Source organism: Strigops habroptila, chromosome 8, assembly GCF_004027225.2.
Source record: "Strigops habroptila isolate Jane chromosome 8, bStrHab1.2.pri, whole genome shotgun sequence".
In the NCBI taxonomy this organism is placed as follows: domain Eukaryota; kingdom Metazoa; phylum Chordata; class Aves; order Psittaciformes; family Psittacidae; genus Strigops; species Strigops habroptila.
Genome location: NC_044284.2, coordinates 52360223 through 52381783, shown reverse-complemented (window position 1 = coordinate 52381783; position 21561 = coordinate 52360223). Strand labels below are relative to the sequence as shown.

Here is a 21561-nt window from a genome sequence, read left to right as displayed (position 1 = left end):
ATTGGTTTGACCCTGGAAAAAGTTTCACAGCATTTTGTTTTAGCTTAAGATTATGCTGATGCTGGCTGTGGGGTGGCAGAATGATTCCTGAGGACACATGCTGTGTATGTCTTGGTTTTCATGTATAGTCTGGTCTGAGACTGCAAGGAACCATTATGATCCTCTGGTCTCTAAGGGAATTTGCACATGTAATCAGGGCCGTTAGCCCCAAAACTTATGGATGACTTAATATGTTTCTGAAAGATATCAAGGCTTTATTCATACATCCTAGTAGATTAAGTGTCTATTATATCCTTGGGTATTTTATTCCAGATTATACTACTTCTCCCTCTTAAACCACTTTGCCTTTTATTTCCACACCGAACGCTGATTTCTAGCCACTGAATCCAGTCGTTTCTGCTTTTTGTTGTGTTGCTGAGAGATCCCCTGTTTAGGTACTTGTGGGCTGTGGGCAGAGGCCACCTTTCCCTTCAGTAAGTTGAGCTGGTTGAGCTCCATTAGGACTACTTTTTATTATTATTGTTCGTATGACTACAGCACCTGACTGCCTAAGGCTCTGCCTACATTAAGTGTTAAGCCTGGGCTTGAGCTCTGGGCTTTGGCAGCAAGCCTGCTGTGCTGCTGCTGTTGAGATTGGAGCCTGACTGCGGTGTTCTCCTTTCTGTGCATGTGAGGCAGAGTCCAAGATCAGCTGAACAGCAGGTCTGGTAGCGCTGCTGTCCAGGTAGTCTGGGAAACCTGCCTTCCAAGAATAGGAGTGATGAGGAGAGCACCATTTGTTTCTTGAGTTCTCCTGCCTGTAAAGAAGGGATCTGTTTGTGCAGGCTCACCCTCTGTGAACTGGTGAATTCAGAGCCTCAGTTATGGGGTGCTCCCTGAGCTTTAGCAGGCATGGTTCTGGTGAATGATGGTGCATGCTTTCTGGGTGCTTTTAGATGGGGGAAAAACAGTCTCCTCTGTGGCATGCTTAGGATCTGGACATAAACTCAGGAGGTGATTCCTGACCTCAGACAAATGAGAGAGCGTAGGAGACAGGACAATGTTTGTCAGTCTGTCAATCTGGTGCCACAGCATACTGATAGCCTGATAATTGTCAGTTTTCTGTAAGTAGAAAGGTAGCAGATTTCTTTTTTTATATATATCTCTCTCTCTAAAAAAGGACATCAGAGCCTAAATCCGTATCCTTTAGAAGATGCAAGTAGGTAATAGAGCTGGCATCCTTTACTGATGTAAGGCAGAAATAGATTTGGTAAGTCCATGGAAAATGGAAGGGATAGGCTGTGAAAAGGAGGGTAAACAACTTATGCTTGATGTGACACAAAATGAAACCAGTGAAGAAAGGTGATGTGGTTGGAGGAGGAAGCTGGGAAAATGATTTTCGAAGTACTGTGTAAGTAGGACAAAATTGCTTTAGTTGGAGCCGTAGGAAAAGGTGGATTGCAAAGCTTTTTATGTTCCAGAGCAGAAGTTTTACAGTTCAGTGTCATAATATCAATGTCCTGCTTTGAAAACATTCTTAATAAGCTTATGAACTTGCGTTCATCTCTAAACTCGTGCTTTTAGTTGCTGATAACTGTAAATTACCCTTTTCCACCCCACGTGTCAGTTTAAGCAATAGGTAACGAGACTTCCTCCTGGGAGGAGACAGGATGCCTTCCAGGCTTGAATATCTTTCCTGTTCCTAGCTTATATGTATGTAAATTAAAAAATATTGATTTTGGATGGTAGCTCTTGAGATACAAAGATAACCTAAAATGGTGTTTTCATTGTGTGATCCCATCTGATACAACGCATAGAATGAGCCATATGATGGGACTGGGGTTAAGTCTCCTCCCCAGCTTCTGGCATCTTTCTTCCATCTTTCTTTGAGAAGATAAACAGTGATGCTGACAGGTTACGTATGTGAAGGCATTCACATTGCCTTAAGATATCCTCACCTGATGAATTCAGGGCCATCCAAGAAATTAGAAGAGACTCCCTTGGCTCCCACATGAGACTTTTCTGGTTTCCTCTTTAAAAAAAGAAAAAAGAAGCCTCTTTCACATTACACACAGTCTTTTAAAGAAAAAAGAAAGTTTCTTCCATCTTTTAATGAGGCTGCTGCTGGATTTCAGATCGAGGGACATCCTGTGCTTTCACTGCCCTCTAGCCTTAGAAGAGTTATGAAAGGTAGTGGTCTACAGCAAACTTGCTGCTGCAGGGTGACTGCACAGTAGGTAAATGCTTCATGTCTGCTAACAAAGTACTAAATCATGATTTCCTTCTGAATCTTGCTATCAAGGACATTACAAAAGCAGAGTGGGAATTCCCAGCCAAAGGCGGCCATTTCAGTTGGTAGCTAACAAGATCCTACAGACATCAAAAATCAAATGAGGTTCCCTGCTCCAGTTACAGCAGCAGCCATAGAGCTTCAAAGAGGTCACAGGTGTGGAAATTGGAGGACTCTTAATGGAGACTAAGATAAAAAGGGATTCTCTAAAGCCTTGGATGTAAGTCTCTGATCTGAAGAGTGGTGAGTAATGCAGTTGCTGGGAGGTATCTTTGACTTTGCCTGGAGCATGCTCACAAGCAACCAAAACGCGTGCCCACAGCCAAACTGTTCTTTCCCTTTCCACTCTTCAGAATAATAAAAGCATTACACACAAACCCCACTGTTAATGCAACATGTGGTTGAAGTTCCAGGCTATTGTGTATAAAACTCAGTCTTAATTCCAGCAGTAATTATAGCTTGTTCCTCTCTCCCGTGTTGTATGGTGACACCGCAGGAAGTGATGCAGAGTTCTGTTTGTGCATGTGTGTAGCTTAGGCTGGTGTGGGAACAGAGTCTGTCTAATACCTTGATTCTTTTCTTTTCCTCTCAAAGTCTCAGCTGTAATACTGTGCAATTGGAAACTTTTAGCATTTAACTTCAAGGTTTTATCTCTTTTCAGTTCTGTTAGGATCTGGTTCTACTGCTCACGGATATTTTGCTTCTTTTCTGCTTATAATGCAGGCTGACATTTGTTTTCCTCTTTCTCTTGGGGCTGATTTTGTTCAAATTAGAGATTTCCTTGCAACACATGTCTTCGCATTTTCTAGTCTGCAGTTTTTGAGGCCATCAGCAGTTTAGGATACAAGGTCCTGCCCTTATCTGTGCTTGATAGAAAAAGCATAGTGAACACTACTAAAAATTCATTATTTGCTGCCAGCTATCTATGGTAACCTTAATATCTCCTGTTTGAACAGAAGGGATCCAGCAATTATGGCTGAATATAAAAGAGTTTTTACCGTTGCCTTTGTATACGGGGTGTGAGAAAATCCAAGGCTTTTTATTTATGCTGGTATATTACAGCATGTAATTGCATCCATCTTTTGATCCGTGGTATGAATTAGTTCCATTGAAAACATGTTTTCTATTTTTAAATCAGTTGTCTTGAACTGAGTTCTTGAAACATTCTGCTTTTTGGTCTCGTTTTTGTGTAGATTTTCCATATTGTGCTGGATTTAATATAATTGTTGACATGTTGGTTTTGAGTGGTTTTTCTTTACAGTTGTTTTTTTTCCTCTAGTTTGTATAAATCTCTTGATGTTTTATGTTAGTGTTGTATTTATGCAGATTGAGTATGTAACTTATCTGATAATATGTGAGCATGTCACAGTTTGGAAACTTTTGATGGTGAAATGCTGTTAGCCACTGTTAAAAAGGGAGAGTGGAGATTCGGAGGCTTCAGTGCCATGTTTCTGAACTTTACTTTGACTGAACATCGCCGTTCAGCAGTGGCTAGACTGGCAATCCAGGGCTTCATCCATGGTCAGCAAGGACAGAGAAACATCTTGAAATGCCGATTGTAAGTGGGATGATCTCTGCAGGACCTCGTTTTCCTCCACTGATCAGCAGCTGAGTCTGAATTCTGACCTTGAGTGCTTAAATTGCAGGTCAGAGGTTAAATGGGATTGCTGAGGTGCAGGTGACTCTTCCAAGGAGTGTCTTATTCTCCTTGTCATTTCTGTGGCTCTCGTGATGCTCATAAAAAAATATGAGGTGTGCTACCAGCAAGTGCAAGCTGCTGTCCCTGTACCTGTATAGCACTGCATTGGGTTGTGTTCCCCAAGCCAAAGTCATTTGCTGTTCTCTTTTATTATACTTGATGGTGCTTTCGCCTTGTCCTGTATAGCAGCTTCCGCAGTAGAGCCCCAGTCTGTGATGAGGGCTCCTCTGTGTCGTGAAAGTAGTAAACAAAATGCCCTATCAAGTTTGGCAGAGCAGGAGAATGCTAGAAATTCCAAGCATTTGTTTCATGCCCCATCCATTGGCTGGTCCTCCTTGAGTTCAGACCCTTGCCTTGTCCTTCCCATGGTCGTAATGGTAAATGAGAGCACGTATGTGCGTGCATTTTTCTTCCTTTGCAGTGGTTCTGCTTGGGGTGTGTGCTTGCTGGGTTTTTTTAATCAGTTCATGTTGATTCTTATCGTCTGCTGTATAATAGTTTGGGGTTGATGTAATCATTGTTACATGTATTTCATTAAGAGATGTATGTGTGTGTACTTAGGTGTTTGCATAATTCATGAAGTCAAGTATGTTCACATACCCCTTGTTAGCACATGAGTGCGTGTAGTAAGTACGTACTTCTGTTCTTTGTATCAGTGGCTCACTGGGAAAGGTGCACTGTATTCATTTGGCATGTATATATGTAAAAAACCCACAAGCTCTACCATTTATTTTCTTTCTTCTACACCCACCCTAAAAACGTAAAGAAAAACACACACTTCTGCGAGGGTTCTAGGATAGTTTATTTTTTCATTCAGCCATTAGTTTATTCGTTCAGGAGTTGTACACTGGAAAAAAAGTGCATCCATTAGACAGTGAGGGCTTTATTTATGAGGGGGGTGGTGTTTCAAAGGGGAGGCTGTCGAGTCCCAAAAGAGCCTTTCATGGTGTATTCTCAGCGTGCTTCTGAGGCCGCTGCTCTGCTCATCAGGAGGAGAGGGAGAAATGTGGGCTTTACAGAGCAACTGTGTGTTTCACTGGTCCCTGCGCTCACTGACGTTTATTTACATATTGGGAGAGTAAATGGGTAGAACAGATGGCAACCAGACATTTGGTGGTTCTGTTCCCGTATGCTCCTCAGGGGTCTCGCATTCAGTTTTTGCAAAAAGCTTGTCCTATAGTGAGGAGAAAAAACCCAGGAGCCTGTCCACAACTATGAAACGCTTGTTGGGTTTTTGCTATAGTGACAGATTAAAGCATTTAGTAGAATGTCAAATAATTACAAGGTTTGTTTTACAAGTCCAAATACTTGTTCTTTAAGATAGGTCCATTGGTGCGTCTGTCTCTTTTTATTGTTCTTTCTTATTTTCACCACTGGAGTGAATGAATGCATTTAGGTCTGAAACCGGCGGTCTCTTCCTCCTACAAACTGAGTTTGAAAAGTACAGGTTGTTTTATATGGGTCATGGAGACCTTTTGGTCTTTCTGCAAATATTGCAACTCATTTGTGCTTTTGTAGAAACAGAATATCTGAAAAATTTGTCAGGAATTTCCAGGATATTTAATAGGTGTTTCTTCACTACTTACAGTTATGAAGCAGGAGATTTACTTCCTTACTAAGTTGATTTTTTTTCTTAGTTTCTATGTACACATTGGAATGTTGGAGCAGGGCTGCTCCAGAGTGCTGGGCAGCTTGCTTCAGTGCTGTGGGTTGTTGTGTTGGGTTTTTTTTCCAATGTGTGTGCATGTTGTTTTAGAGAAGGGATAATTAAAGCACTTCTTCTGGGCAAAACCATAATATAAAATACACATATTGAAAATATGCTAGAAGGGGGGTTACGAGTCAGGTTTTGAATGCGTGCAATCCTCAGAGCTTGACCTTTTGCACAGCATGCCAAATCAGCAGCTCTAACAGTTTGTGGCATGATGAATTCCGCTGGCTTATTGGTAAGCACATGAAACTGCCCAGTATTTGTAGGAGAACCTGTCAAATAATGTAAATACCAGACCTCAGTCTCACCTCCAATGTGGAATCTCCTAGTATTAGATGAAGTCTGTAATGCAAACCTTTCCATAATAAACTTTTCTCATAAAAGGTCAATGCTGAACTATTACGCTTTAAACCAAGGTAGTTTTAATAAATAAAAGTAGAGTTACTGATCCTCCATGAGTTAACTTGGCTTTTGCCAACTACTTTTTATTGCCCCTCTTATCGAATAATATCTGTTTAAAAGACAAAAGTAGGAAGCCGTGTCACACTCTGCAGGAGGCTGGCGGTAGTAAATGGTAGCACAGAAAGTGAAAATGGTAAATGTCAAGAAAGAAACACTATCTTCTGGAGACGTGTTTAGAAGGTTGATCATTAACAAAAAATAAAGTGGAAACTTGCTACTTTTCTGTAGGCCATGCTGCACAAATATTATGTTAGGATTAGTTTAAATGAAGATAATTGCTCAACTAGTAGATTTTTGGCAGTATATCCCACAACCCACGTGAAATACAGAAAATTGTTTCTAGGTAAGTGTTTTTAGCCGGAGTATATTGTGGTGTGCTTGGTTAATGAAGCTGCTACGTCTTGCTCAATATGTGACAATGTTTCTGTGATACAGGCAGCAGTTCTCTTAAATACTTCATAAGGCACTTTGGAATCCTTTGAGATCAAAATTAAATACAAGCCTGTTGTTAAATAGGACCTAACTTCCTCTTCATTTTTTTTTTATATGGGGTATTGCTGGTTTTAGGAAATATATTTCTAGGCTGAGGCCACCATGGCAGTGCAATTACATCCTAGATAGTCTTTGCTTTTTTTCCCCCGATAAAATAACATAGTTTAAATATCTTTTCCAGTGGTTTGTAGCCAGATGCAAAGTCAGCTAAAAAAGATTCCTTCAGAAAGATTTCTTTTCTACATCGTTATGTAACTAAAAGTAGCTGCTGTAAATACTGTAGAATTTCATGGCAGCCTTGAAAGCCATGGCTTCTCTGTCCCAGTTCCTTCCTTTAGGAGCAGATAATGGCAGTTTAGATGGTCACATATTCTTTATGGTCCAGAGCTGGATAAGCATTAACCAAATAACTAATTCAGTAACGGCAGGACTCAATATTTTTGGCAAAGTATGGCAGATCCTGTGTTTTTTAAAGATAAATAAAAAACCAGTTATGGGTGTATTTGTTGTTGAGTCCTTGCGACACTTGTATCTCTGAAGGGTTTGGTTTGTTTTGCTTTTCTTCTTTGCCAGACTGATGTCTTGGTGTTGAGCTGCGATCTGATCACAGATGTTGACTTATATAAAGTCGTCGATCTCTTTCGGACTCATGATGCTACTCTCTCCATGTTGATGAAGAAAACTCATGAACCCACAGAAGTGGTACCGGGACAGAAAGGGAAAAAAAAGCCAGGTATGTAGACAGGAATACTTTATTTATTAATACGTTATAGAGAAACCGTTGGTACCTATGATATGTTTAGTTATCAATCTCAGAGCAAAAGAAATAAAAAAGGTACAGATACCCTATTTTTCCTGAGATTCCCTGGTGGGGGTGTGACTTGGGTTTTTCCAGCTTAGAATTAAGTATTAGACTCGTGTAATCTTGCAGGCTGTGATCCAAAGCTCACAAGAGTTAAGGGAAAAGCTCCAGATGACTTCAGTGAGTTTTGGATCAAACCCTAAATTTTTGTTACATATGCACATCAGAACCGTTAGGTTTTTCAAGAGCACTAAGCATCAGCCAGGTTATAGCTGGGAATTTACCACTGACTGTAGGGACCAGCGTTAGATGGGTAACAAATACTTCTAGAAATCTCCCGTCTCATGGTATGTACTGAATTACTCTTCTGAGATCACCTCCAGAAGCCTTTTGCTAGGCAAAACTCCCACTGATTTCAAGGTCTTGGTTAGATGCTTATCTTGTCGCTTTTACCATATCTTAGTTAGTGCCTTGTAATCTTTAGTGTATCTATTCTCACAACACTGCTGTAAGGCAGGGCAGGGCTATTATCCCTGTTTTACTTATGCTAAAGTCCTAAATACCATACAGTTGTTCCCATATCATACCTCTCATTTTCTTTTAATGATATCTGTTGAATCGCTGAGGCTTGATTATTGCCAGCTTAGTGGGTCCTGGTCTATGATTAAAGCTCAGAGGTATTACAGTAATACAAATAAGAAAGTGAAGCTTCAAACTGTTTGAGAGAGGAGTGAAATGCAAGCCAACTGTTGGACTATGTGTGTGTCTGAAAGTGGAGGGAATCTGTTTGTAAAAGAAAGCTGCTTAGACTCTGCATGAGAAGACTTTTCTGGAGCAAAGTGTAAGGTTAGTAGGGCTGAAAGCTTTTAGGACTTGGACTCTCAAACGGCTCTAAACCTCCCCGTTTTTGAACAGACAATCTAAATGCTAATGGCACATAAAACCTCGTCAAGAGCACTACTACAGCCACAGTTGAGCATTCAGGAGTTATGAACTAATGGGTCTGTGGTTAAATATCATAGAGCTGCCCAGTACATGAGCTCTGAGCACATAAGCTGAGGGCAAGGAGGTCTGTGAGGTTAAACAATATCACATGAAGACTCTTTGCAAATGTAAACACAGCAGGTTGCACATGCATTCTTAATTTTCTCGGGTTTTTTCATGTCTGTGTGCTTGACTTTGTAGCATAACTCTTACTACATGACTTGTTAAAATTTATGTATGATTTCTCAGATCTGTAGAAGACCAAACTTGAAAGGATTACAGTTCCATTCTGTTGAAGTGTTTTGACACCACCAGTGTTTTTCTGTGGGGCTTGATGCTAAGGTTTCACACTCAAAACTACTCAAGCTGTCATGGATAGCACTAGTAAGTTTTTTTCTGTGAGCTGCCTCAGATGAGACATGAACCTTTCCAGACCTTTTCCAGTCATTTGCTAAAAGTAGGGGAGTGCTGAGACAGGAGTTTTAGGTGGTTCTCCAGGTTCTGGTGAGGGGTGGTAGATTTTAGGGAGCACCAGACCCTCCTGCCTTTCATTCCTACTTGACTGAATGCGTCCTATTGCTGTCAACATAGTCCTAGCTCATCCCTATATCTTTTCCCATGCTGGCTTCTTGTCACCACCAGCCTCCATTTTTGTTCTCTTGGCTTAGTCTCCTTCTTCAAGGATCCTTGTTAAGACTCCAGCCTTTCTTTCTCATATATTACACTTTTCTTTCACTACCATTCCCATCGCCTGTTCCACTTCTGACTTCTCATTTCTGCTTCATTTATCTGCCCACAGTCACCTTTTTTCTTCTCTTCTAATTCCTTTCTCTGTGGTCTTTTCATGGACAGCCCCAGTTTCCACCAGTTCTGAGGGACTGCTTTCTCTCCCTTCCAGCCCATCTTGCAGAGTCCTTGTTTTTGTGCTTTTTTTCCTTTTATCCTTTTGAGCTTATGAGTTTCATTTCCTTATAAAAATAAGTTGTAAAAACACAATGGATCAAGCTCTTTCCCCTGGAGCAGTCATCACTGTGTGGTCGTGGAGCCTGATGGCTTGTGTGCTTTGCTTGTACCACCTGATGGTACAGAAGACCTTAGATGAAGAACTGGAATACCATAGCCCTTCAAGTGAAGGGCCAAGCTTTAGGCTAAACATGGTGGGGTTTTTTTCTTTAACCTCAGAAGTAGCTGAACTGTTTTCGCTGAAGTTTTCCAAGTGTTCCTCTTCAGGCAGGCACCTGGTGTTGGAAATTTCATCCCAAACAGATAAAATTTGCTGAAGCTTATAAGCAGCTGAAGACAAGATATTAATATGAACATGTTAGGCAGCTTTTCATAGTATGTGGTACTATTAGCTGTAAATTGTGGCACATTTGTGTTTCTACGTACTTCCACTGTTCTGTTCAAGTGCTAATACCAGAAAATAGATCCCTAGTCCTGACAAGCCGCTGGATATATTTGTAGCTTGCTTTATTGTTTCACTGTTCCTACAAATTTATTCATTTTTTGAGAAGGAGCAACAAGACATTTTGCTCACGTCGTGGAATCTGCTACAAAGTTCTTGCTTTTGGGATATTACTGAACATTCAAGAACTTTAATATAGGCAACAGTTTTTAAATGAGCATGGATTGCAGTGTTAAGCAGCTATAAATTCATACTGATGGTTTCCTGAAATGCTGGACATAACTCAGGTGCATATTACAGAGTGAAGTTCATTGGCTTTTATATTTAGGGGCTCAGATATTGACAAAAATCACCTCATTGGCTTTTTTAATTGATCAGTAAGAGGAATGGCAATAAAATAAATACAAAAGAAAACAAAAGCAGACTGCTTGTGAATGGTAGTAACCCAAATAAACAGAGAGCGTCAGGAATTTGGACACCCAGAATGGAGCCATGTGCTTAAAGATGACCTGCAAGGGATTGAGTAGGAAAGGGTGTCTGAACCTTTCTGTATATAAAGAAAGGCAGAAAAGATGGGGATGGTGACTCTTTCCTGCTTGTTTTTCTTGTCTTGAAAGCAGCAGGCATGTCATCACTGGTATTCCCTGTGTTTGCCAGAAGACCTCTTGGTGGTCTTGCAGGCTGCATCGTGTGAATTCTCTCCCTTTAATTGAAAGGGTGGGGATAGTGAATCTTTAACAAAGGTGTCTTTTTCCCAAGTGTCAATTAATTATGTTTGATTAAAAACATTGTAGAAAATCTGACTGAAAATTATTTCTCATCACTGACTTGCTCAGCTTCCATTCTCTTGTGATGTCATGATTTCTTTAGGTCATTAGAGCCCCTAAAATTGTTGGGGATGTAATTTCTGAGGTAACTAATAAATTGCAATAGCTGTGTCAAATCCTTATTTATCTATTTTGAGGAGGCAAAACACATCCTGCATTCCATTTTTATACTTTAAATGATTTTTTTAGTTACCATCACTGCAGCTTTAACATTTTTCTTACACTTTCCTTGCGGGGATTTTGTAAACTAGTTATTTATTCCTTCTTCCATTTACTTTTTTCCTCACTAAGTAATGCCAGTGTGATTTGAAACAGCACACTTGTATCTCTGGGTAGTTGATTTTAGTAATAAGTTTTGTCTTTTCTAAATTACAAAAGTAGTGCTATTTATTGCCAGTGTACTGAGAAAAAACTGACCTGGCATCCACTACAAAAAATATAGCACACTCACATGGTTTTGCTGGCTGTTTCTTGCCTATCCACATGAGCAAGAGAAACCGGTTTGGTGGCAGTCACGTACCTGGTCCTGTTTTCATCAAGATTTCTTCTTCCCTTTTTGTTACTGCATAGAGCTTCCCTGTAGCAGTGTAGGATGCTACATTACTATACGAATGGTCAGGAGATGGGCAGCCACGACCAGAACTCTGGGAGAAGTGTTGGTATACTTTGACAGGGGAAAATTGGGCACTGTTGTGTTTTTAGCCTGTCAGGAGACCTCAATTAGGTGGCAGTGATGATGGTTGATTGGCCCCTACTCTCAAACTTCATTGCCCTCCTCAGCATGAGAATCTGCACTGCTTTCAAGACTTATTTTTGGGTTTTTACAGCAAGTGAGCTTTATCCTAGTTGTACTTAACTTGTCATAGTGTTACATGTTCAGGCCTATTTTTGTACTTGGCTATATGATTAATTTCTGAGAAGGGATGGGATTTCTGGAAAGAGTATGTTTGATCACTTGGATCAAAGACTGCCAATAGGAGAAGTTTCAACAGCTGCATAGATTTGACTGTATTTTGATAGTGTTTATTGCTATGGTAACTCTGAAGGAACAGGTAAAAGTAAAATAAGGGATGGGGCTCAACTGGTTAAAAATAATTTGGCTGAAAAAAGATCTTAGGGAATTAACTATTTATAGAGCATGCTGTTATTCCAACGTTGTTAAAGGTTTAGAACTTAGGAGACAGAATATCTGCCAGTTTGGCCCGAAACAATAGTGTTTAGTGAGAGAAAAGAGGTTTTTATTAGAACTGTACCGTGGCGTTCTTGTACAGCCTGTGTTCCTGTGAAGATCGTTGTATGGTTGCCACCAGAGTGATGGCTCACTCTGTGCGAGTTAGAATAAGCTGCCACCGCTGGATTCAGATGTTGTGGAAAACTGTTCAAAAGCAAATGCTTTACATTTCGGCAGACCACAGTCACTGTTGATGCACGGTCTGATTGCGGGAGATGGCAATTGCCACAATAATCTATGTGACTGTTAGGTATTCTCTTGGTTGGCAGTTTTATAAATAGATACTTAAACCAAGTTAACCCACCCAGAAACATCAGTAGTAGGAGTCTTAGAATCTATACTTTTATGTGTGTTTGTGTATATGATTTAGGGTTTCTATTGCTATCAGTATTTATCTGAAATAGGAGATCAGTTGCAAAGTAGTTATGTCTTAACTGAAATCATAATCCTTTCCAGACCACCTCATTCTAATGTGGAGTGATTTATGATGAGGAAGAAGCAGCTGGGTTTTTAAGAACTCTCTGTTTGCCTTGGGTTTGTTGTTGTGTAAATTCAGGTAGCAGGGGTTTTTTATTAATTTTTTTAGAAGACAGAGAAGGAAAGCATAGCTCAAGATGGAGTGTTGCATGTCAGGACCTGTAGTTGGCATCTTCATAAAAGGGATGCGAAAAGCTTGCAGGGCCAGTGTTTTGGATGTCATGATACATATCTGCTACCCTGGCTGGAAAGAAGTTAATAAATATTGTGGATAACTTGCAAATTCATTGATTTGCTGGGTTAGTCTGAAACCTGGTATTTCATATTTTGGGGGTGGGTGGTGGTCCCATCTGTCTTTCCAGCCTGCATTAAGACAGGGCTATATAATGGTTGTGTTTGATTTTCTACTTCAGTGGAGCAGCGCGACTTCATTGGAGTGGATGACACAGGAAAAAGATTGCTCTTCATGGCTAATGAAGCTGACTTGGATGAAGAACTTGTCATTAAAAGATCCATCCTTCAGAAGTAAGCTTATGAGTCCTTGTAATAGAAACCGAACTTGGGATGGGGGAATATAACTGTGGACTAGGAGTGATGGCTAAAGACAAAGTAGGATGAGAAGGGAAGAGGGGAAAAAAAGCCTTTGCAATATTCAGGGAGCAGTATTTTATTATTCATTATGTTGGTATAACCAGTTGGTAGGCTTGTCTCATACCTTTATCGTGAAGAATTCCAGGGAAAGAAAAGGAATGGGTGAGAAGTTAATTCTCCTTGAAATGAAGCTAGTATTGCCGTAGTTCAGGTACAGTTTAGATTCAGAGATTCAGAAGCAGTACACCTATGTCCATAAATTAAAAGCTGTTCTCATTGGCTGAGTCCCAGATGGATTTACAGAGTATCTCAGAGAGGCTTTCAGGATTTCATGTCGCTCTTCTGCATATAAGGCACAAAACCTCAGCTGTTTTTCCAGGCCCAAAAAGATTCATTAGAGAATCCACGTTATATCCACCATTAAACTGCACTTGGGACTTGGATGAATCCATTAAATATGCTGCACTAGCTGAGATTCCTGCACAGTATAATTACTATCCATTAGTAAAGAAGGAAAGATGGCTTCTCTTTACACTCTTCTGTACAGTGATTTTAGTTTTCTCAGACACATGTTGTCTGACACGTTCTGCTGAAGCTCTGCTGGCTGTTTGAGAAGCCAGCCTTTGTAGTCTGTCCCAGGCTGACAGTCAGACCTTCACCTCTGGGAGATTAGACACCTGTGGGGCAGCCATCTGAGACCTGAGAAATTCATCCATGTGGACCTTGTAAGTCAAGGACGCGGACATCTGGGTCTGCTCTCAGATAAATCTCTTCTGTGAAAATGCCTCTGGTGTGTGCTGTAGGCCACAGCTAGGAGTCATCTTTCCTTGAACATCCCACTACCAGATGTGAGGGAGGTGCTGTGTGCTCATGAAAAGGTGACACTTCTTCTGCCCATCCCATTTAAGGATTACTCTCGAAGGAAGGTGGTCAAGAGTGAACCCTGTTAACTGCATGTTCCCACTGGCGCTCTCCTGGGTTTTTCTTGGACATGGCAGGGACCAAGCTGCAGATGAGCCTCCTGTACATACACAGCAGCTGATCTGCGTAGTGTCGGAAATTCAGCACCATTGCATTCTGGTTTTGAGCAAACAAATACTAACAGATCTATTTTGTGGGAGGAATATTTCATCTACTGTTAGTGATGGGCTATCGCTGTGGCTTTCTCCTATCACTAGCGGGTGTCTGTGGCATAATGACTTAGAAATTGCTGAAACATGTGTGATCTTAGTTGACCTCTGATTTTACAGGTTCATCTAACCAGAGGATTCTCATTCCTGTTACCCTATAGCTAAATTAATCAGGCTTTATCTTGCAGGCCAAACTTTGTGTTCAGGAACACCTGTTCAGTTATGTTGTCTTCAGCAGATCTTCTTGAGCATAACTGTTTGGGATTTGGTAAATGTGGTGTTGGTGATATACAGATGGGATAAAAATCTGTATGTCTCCCTGTTTTTCTTACATTTCCATATGCACAGCTATGAAAGCTAATGTAAAGTGTTAGATACCCTCCAGGAAAAGCCCACGGATGATAGAATAGTCTAGAAGCACAAAGAGAGAAGATCTGCTAAGTGTTAAAAAGAAGAGGGGAAGGGGAAATGGGAAAAAGATGCTTTGAAGCATCACGCAGCAGCACTGGGCCAGTATCCATGTGGGTGATCCTCTGCCATCTGAAGCTGCCGGCAGTGGCTGTGCGCTCTGTTTCACTGCTGCCATGTTGGAGGAGCTCTGAGGGAAGCAAAACAGTACGTGGAAATTGTCAAATATTTTCAAATGAGGCCATTCAGCGTAGCAACAACTGTGGGAGCTCTGGGAAGACAAAGTGTTGGCAGCTCATGATGTTTTAACCACTGTGTTGTCTAGACCTGCTCAAGCCCTGACTTCCTCATGTGAGAAACAAAAGCGACGCTTAAAACTATCTTTGAAGTCTTTTTTCTTTATTTTAATGCAAGATAGTAAAGCAAGGAGAGGTAAAAAAAAAAGGCAAGCCCAATCTTGTTTTCTTCATGGATCACTTGAAGTGACTGACTTTCAGCTACCATGTTGGTCCTTTCTTGATCTGTGGACTTTGTTTTGGTGAAATAACAGACTTTGTGGCAGGATGGGAGAATTTCCAGTACACTCATTTGTTCCTCTCTAAAATACAATAGGCATCTTGAGGGTGTTGCTTTTGTTTGTTTTGCTTTTAATGGTCCTTTTGAAGGGCTATAGTGGTCTTGTTACATGAACTCTAGAACTCCTTCAGTGCTTGTTTTGCTCTTCAGATCCTTTTCTTTTTCTGTTTTCTTTCTCTCCCTTTTTAAAGATGGGGGTGAAAGGAAGGACAGGGAGGGAGTGGTGAAAGGAATGGGAAGAGGGAAGATGGGCTTTTCTTTAAAGCTAGGAATCTTGTTGCTGGTAAAAATCTAGATCCCATACAGAAATGTTTCAAAGGACCTTTGGCTTCCCCTCCTCACAGGAGGGAAGTTGTGTTGACAAAACATCCAAAGCTGTAGAACGCTAATTTAAATCCTTGAAGAAAAACCTTTTTCCTGACCTTTGCCTTCTTCCTATCATTGGATTTCACGCTCTTCACTTTCCTGCCATAAAAGAGCAGCTGGTGGGGAGGGACAAGGGAAAACACACATTCTCCTGAGTACCTGTTGAGTATTAAATATTTATTTGCTCTTGACTCAGGCATTTGTCTAATAACCAGAAGTGTTACGGAATGAAGCATTTTAATAGGATTTCTAAGTTCCTGGTGTAACCTGTTATTCTTTTTCTTGGTTTGGTTAGGAGTTCTTTTCCAGATTTGTTGTTTTGATTTGGCTTGGGGGTTTGTGAGTCATGGATAGCCGTTTTGGTTTTGAGAATGTCTCTCCTTCTTACACCACACACAGAAAGGAGTGTGTGCTGGATTTTGCTCCTTTGCTTGCCAAAGCAAATCTGGCAAAGCTTCCCATTCAGCTGTTAAAATTGTTCTTTTTTTTTTTCCCCCGTGCTGTTAATCACTCTGATGACAAGTCCCACAGGTAGTGTGCTCCCTCCAGTAAACAAGTGCAAACCAGCATCAAGTACATCCATCCAAGCACGTTTTGGTGTGCATCATGATGGGCCAGGAGACAAATTTATTGGTGGTGCCTAGAGAGACTAATGCTGCTGGCGAAAGCATTTTCAAGGAAATGGTTCCCTGTTTGGGTAATGAGAGCTTATAAAAAGCCATGAACAGCCTGTGCATGTCATTCACTTTGGCAAATAGCTGCAAGATGAGATACTAGAATGAAAGAAATACAGTTTGGGGAAGTTTCAGCGCCAGCTTAGGGCCCTTTGAAGAGAAAAAAATAAAGCTATGTGCTCATCCCTGGAGCCTGGTTTTGCCGGTGACATCTCTCTGACTTGGGCCTTGACAGGATGAAGGAGTGAGGAAATGATGAGAATTCCATAGCCGCCGCCTTTGCTTTCGGAGGGGGCAAAGGTATTTGTTTTCAAAGCATGATTACAATGGCCAGGGAGCTTTTTGCTCCACCTCTGATATTTATGGTCATGCAAAGTGAGACAGTAAAAGACACCTGTTGGAGCAGGTCTAAATTTGGAGCATTTCCTTTTAAGATCTTGTGGGCTGTGCAAGGGTGAGTTCAGCCTTCGTGGGTGTTCTGTCTGCACAGACGCAGGTGCAGGGCTTCTCCTAGAGAATATGTTAATAAATCACCGTGACAATTCCAGCTACTTATTACCTCATGTGCTTCAGACAGAAAGGAATACCTCATCTATAAATATATACGGTACTAACATTAGTAACCTTGAAGTAACAATACAGATCTGGTTTTAAGATATTTTAATAAAAAGAGGGGGGTAAGATGGGGGAGTTTTTTCTTCCTTCTCCCCTTGCATCATGAGAGTAAAAATGAATGGTGTAGTATAATTTTAAAAGTCATCGTTGCCAAGTGGGTAGGTAATGGGAGTTCAGGAACAGCTTTGATACACTTGATTTCCTTTCTGTTGCCTTGGGATATTGCCCTTTCTTTTTTTTCTGCTGATAATTTGTTTTAAGTAACTGGATCACGTATAAACACACTGCAACTTCCTTAGTGTTTCTGTTCTCTGAAACTGCCCTCCCTGGGAAACTGGTATCTCTGAAATACTCTGCCACTCCTATGGTGGTTCTCTTTTTCTTTTAAAATCTACTTCCATGAGAAAGGCTGAGAATGACACAGGTATAGACAGATGCTCCACTGGGAAAAGCATCCTAAACTAGATCATGGGCAGATGTCCTCTTCCAGATCCAGCTGTGCTGGTGAAGGGGGCCACCAACTCCAGCTTGCCCCCAGCTGCATATATGAGCAAGTACTTCATAAGCCACGTTTCAAAATGAGTTGCATTAGTTTTAATAGATTAAACAGCAGGACTTTGATAACTTGGTTCTTTTTACTTTGCACATTAGGGAGTGGTCCCCCACAAGCAGTGCCACTGGCAGGGAAGGGGAGGATGCAGTAGCGCAATTTGATAGGAAAATCCTGAGGAGCAACTCAGGGCAGACCAGGGAGCAAAAACTATTTGCTTGGCTCAGCTGTCTACAGGATGAATATACATGTATTAGCTTTGGTGGCGTTCCCCTGTTGGAAAAATCAGTGGTTTTCACTATTAGCAAACTTCTCTTACCAAGTTCCCTTTGCATTCAAGTGATATTTTGAGGCATGCCATGCAAAGATGTTGGATATATCTCTTTCACTTTAAAATGTGACTTTTAGAGAGTGATGTGTAGATCTTCATGTCTTTCGTGTCCAGATCTTTTCATAAATAAAAAGGAATTGTCCCAACTATCATCCAAAGAATAAGTCAGGTTCTTTTTGGCTCCTCCACCACACAAATAGAAATTGTATGTGTTGATTTAAATAATAATTCTTTTGCAGATGCACAACCCAGGAAAGAATCTGGGTTCCCTTCCCAGAACTGAATTGGTTTCACAGTTCTAGTAGGAATTTAGAAAGTTGTAAAAAGTTATTTTAGCCAGTAAAGCAAGCGGATCTGACTGAATCAAAACAGGGGAACTAGGTTGATTGAATAAGAGAGTGTGATTTTTACACACTAACTTCTCGGACTATAACCACACTTTAAAAATATTGGTGTAGCTTTAATCATATTTCTTTACAAAAGAGGATTTTAGAAAAAGTCATCGGCCTGTGAGTTGTTGTTTGAGCCATCAGTTGCGAGTAGATGTTCTCAAGATGCCCTTGCAGGCCTTGCCTGCCTGTTTCCCAGTTCACTACAAGTAGCTGCTGTAACTAAAAGACATTGATTTTCCCAGAAAGTTTGCTTTTTATTATGCATTTAGACTTTGCTCAGCTTGCTCTGTTGGGGATAAGTGTAGCCTTCAACTTCAGAAATGGATAAAACCATTTTTATTGTTTCTAAAATGGATGCAGCCAAATCATAGAACACGAGGTTGGAAAGGACCTTAAGGATCACATCTAAGGAAAACATTTTAATTTGGTGCTTTTAGAGGTTATGCTTGTACAATAATATGAACATACTGTCAAAACAGTTAGTGAGACAGTGACTCTATATTTTATAGAACATACTGGTATTACTGATTTTAATACTGTTGCTTCCATTGGATTTTATTGTGTTTTTCTGGTGCTATGTTATTTTATTCCTTTCATTGTGGGAGGTTCAAAGGAATGTATAGCATATCAAGGTCCTCTTTCTAAAAGAGAGGTCATGCCACATCTTGACAGCTTGTACAGGTAAGAGGTCATGAATCTTAGAATCTGGAATATTAGCAGGAATTTCTAATGACTGTAGCTATAGAAAGGCTTATTGGCAACGGATTTAATTTTACTGCAGAATTTTTGCCAGAGTTACGATATGCGTAAGACTAAAAGCAGAGTGTGAGGCTCAGCATTTGGTTTCTAATCATCAGTAAGCGTATTGTCATTACTCATCTGTCTGTCTGCTGTGGTCTCAGACCAGCACTTAGCCTGTGATTTGGTTTTACTTTTCAGAGGTTTCAAAGGAGGAAGGGATGACTGTATTGCTTGGCCACCCTCGAGTCCATGTGACTTGGTGAATGTAGCATTCTGGATGAGTCATCAAGTTGGACAACACTGAAGTCAAATCTCATTGTTACTTTAAGCCAGGCTTGGGTCTTGAAAAGATGACAAATGGTCTGTTCGGTTTAGAAAGATGTCTGAATACTTTAATGCAGTTGCCACTGTGTATTTTTTAGCAACGCTGTGTGTTAGTTTATTTCACATTGTTGATGGGAGACATAGCCATCTCTGGTTGCTTTTTGTGATATATTTACTCCAGTTGATCCAGATGTAACCTGTATGGTCTAAGAGTTCCTCTGAATGGCCTGGTTAGAGGAGAGACCACAGCATGATCAATTATTTGCTTTCCATGTATGTTTTCATCCATGGTGTGTACTCAGTATAGCTGCCTGCTGAAGTCTTAGAGTTTCAGGTTGTGTCCAGTGATCCCAAAATGACCAGTATGCGACAGAGGGGCACAGACTCCTTATTGTGCAGTTGGGATGGTACAGAGAGGAAAAAAGCAAAGGTCAGAGGAGTTATCCCTGCTTGTGCAAGTGCTGTCAGGCTCTCCCCTACCACATGTCCACCATGTGTTCCTCATCAGTGGGATGTGGAACTCCATGACGCAGAGCAGACTGGAATGTGGAGTTAGTTAACACCCGCCATTGGGGAATTTATCAGCCAATGTGGAATATGGCAGGGGGAGGAAATGGTCTAGTTTAAAGCAAAGTAAGGGTGAAATGAGGCATGTGACTGTTCCTCTTCAGTTAAAAGGTCTGATTCTGCTTGGGGCTGAGGTCCTGGCCCGTGAGCCCAGCCAAAGCTTGTGGTTCCCTTGCTGTTCTGTGTTATTTAAGGGTTTTTTAATCCCTTAAATTGTCATGCGTAGCAGAAGATTTTTGCAGTGGGATGGAGGGAAATACCCTTGGGATTTTTGCAAGGAACCATTCATCTAGCTTATTCTAAGAAACCCAGATTTTGAAGAACCTTTCCTTCATCCCAGTCATTGAGATCCCAAATCAGTAACTTGCAGGGATACATAAAAGTGATAGCCTCTCCATTAAAATTACCTACATTTGGTATCAGTTGAACTGTAGTTGCATAATATTTTTAGTGATGATTTATTACACTTACTTCACAGCTACTGTGTACTCAAACCTGGATGATTTACTGTGATGTTTAGCACTGCTGAGAATATTGTGAAAATCATAAAGGAAAGAGTCAGAATGTATAATTAGCTGGTTGAAGGTATATGTGGGCCCATGATCCTTACTGGGTTTGCATTCTACTTCACTCGCAGCAAATATATAGCTTTCGAAATGTTTCCATTCATTCAGAATACAATGCTGAATTCCCCCTTGAATAGGCATAGTGCGTTTCTCCCCAAACAGCATTGTGCTGGCAGTTTCTGGAATTACACAGGAAATGAAGAGCATAGCAAACTTTCCTTTCTCGTGCTAAGACATGCTTCCCGGGAGTTCTTCCAGTACATCGATTAAATAACAGAGATCTATTCCTAAGGGCAGCATGTCCTCTATGTTTGTACTTTGAGAAATCCTCATTTTCCCTGGCTTTAAATCCTTCCTTTCTTCATCAAATTTCTCCACTAGAGAAGATGAGATAGAGATTCCTTTTACAAGCAGTAAAACTTCTTATCCGTGTCTTAGGTATTTTCCTATATACTCTCTCCTTCCTCAGTAACCTAATACGATATACTCTGTGAAGAATTAAGAGGAGATGGCTATTACACCTTGATATGTGAACTGGCAATGCACAATGCTGTATCTTGCACAATTACTCCTTCTGAGTATAACTTTTATGTACCTGCATGCCTGCAGCAATAGCTGTTGGTATTGGGTTGATCATCTTGAAATCATTTAACCTTTTAAAAACTCATGTATGGGGGGGGTATTAATCATTCAGGTTAGTGGAAGCACAAGATCTTGAAAAATCTGGGTCAGTCAATAGAGAGACATTTAAAAAGGGAATAATTTAGGGTCTTGAGACAGAAAAAATTTGGCTGATAGACTTTAATTAACTCTGAGGGTTGGAAGCAAACCAGTAAGAAAGCAAGGGAAATTTCAGTTAAAGCTCAATTTCTAGTTTTTCTGCATATAAATCCTCTAGCAGCTGGTGATATTTGCAATAGCACAAGAGACCGTCTTTCAGTATTCCCTTTGATTTCTTTTTTTCTCCCCCTTTGCTTTATTATTCCCAGGGTGTAGCATTAAATATCATTTCAGAGGGCGTGTGTGTCCCTAACTTCCCTGTCCTATCCCTACGGTATGTGTTTATACATGTGTACATATATATTAAATATATAGCTTTGTTCACTAATGCATTGGTAAAGCATTTTTTAACTAGGTTGGTTCCACCCCCCCAGATGATCTACATAATTTCTGAAAATACCTCTGAAATTCCCGCTTCTGTGACTTTGAGCCATAGCCAGGTAGAATAGTAATAACAGAATCATTGCCAGCAGTGCCATAAATTTCAACTAAAGTATCGGGCAAGAAGTCTGATTTCTGTTTGTACTGTTGTTAGAGATATTTATGCAGGGCAGGTCTTTCAGCAAGTGTGATTATTTTCAGAGAGGCCCT

General features: G+C 40.6%; 1 protein-coding gene across 5 annotated transcripts in view; it reads left to right on the top strand.

Annotated features, from left to right (window-relative positions):
• The window catches only part of EIF2B3 (eukaryotic translation initiation factor 2B subunit gamma), a 100102-nt gene that overhangs the window by 13860 nt on the left and 64681 nt on the right, over positions 1-21561 (top strand). For all 5 annotated transcript variants that reach the window (XR_003992599.1, XM_030494521.1, XM_030494522.2 and 2 more), the window contains 2 exons: positions 7207-7366; positions 12773-12884. Coding sequence is in view for 4 of the 5 variants with exons in the window: in XM_030494521.1 (XP_030350381.1) it covers positions 7207-7366; positions 12773-12884 (272 nt within the window). In the remaining variant the exon portion in view is untranslated. The remainder of the gene's footprint in view (positions 1-7206; positions 7367-12772; positions 12885-21561) is intronic.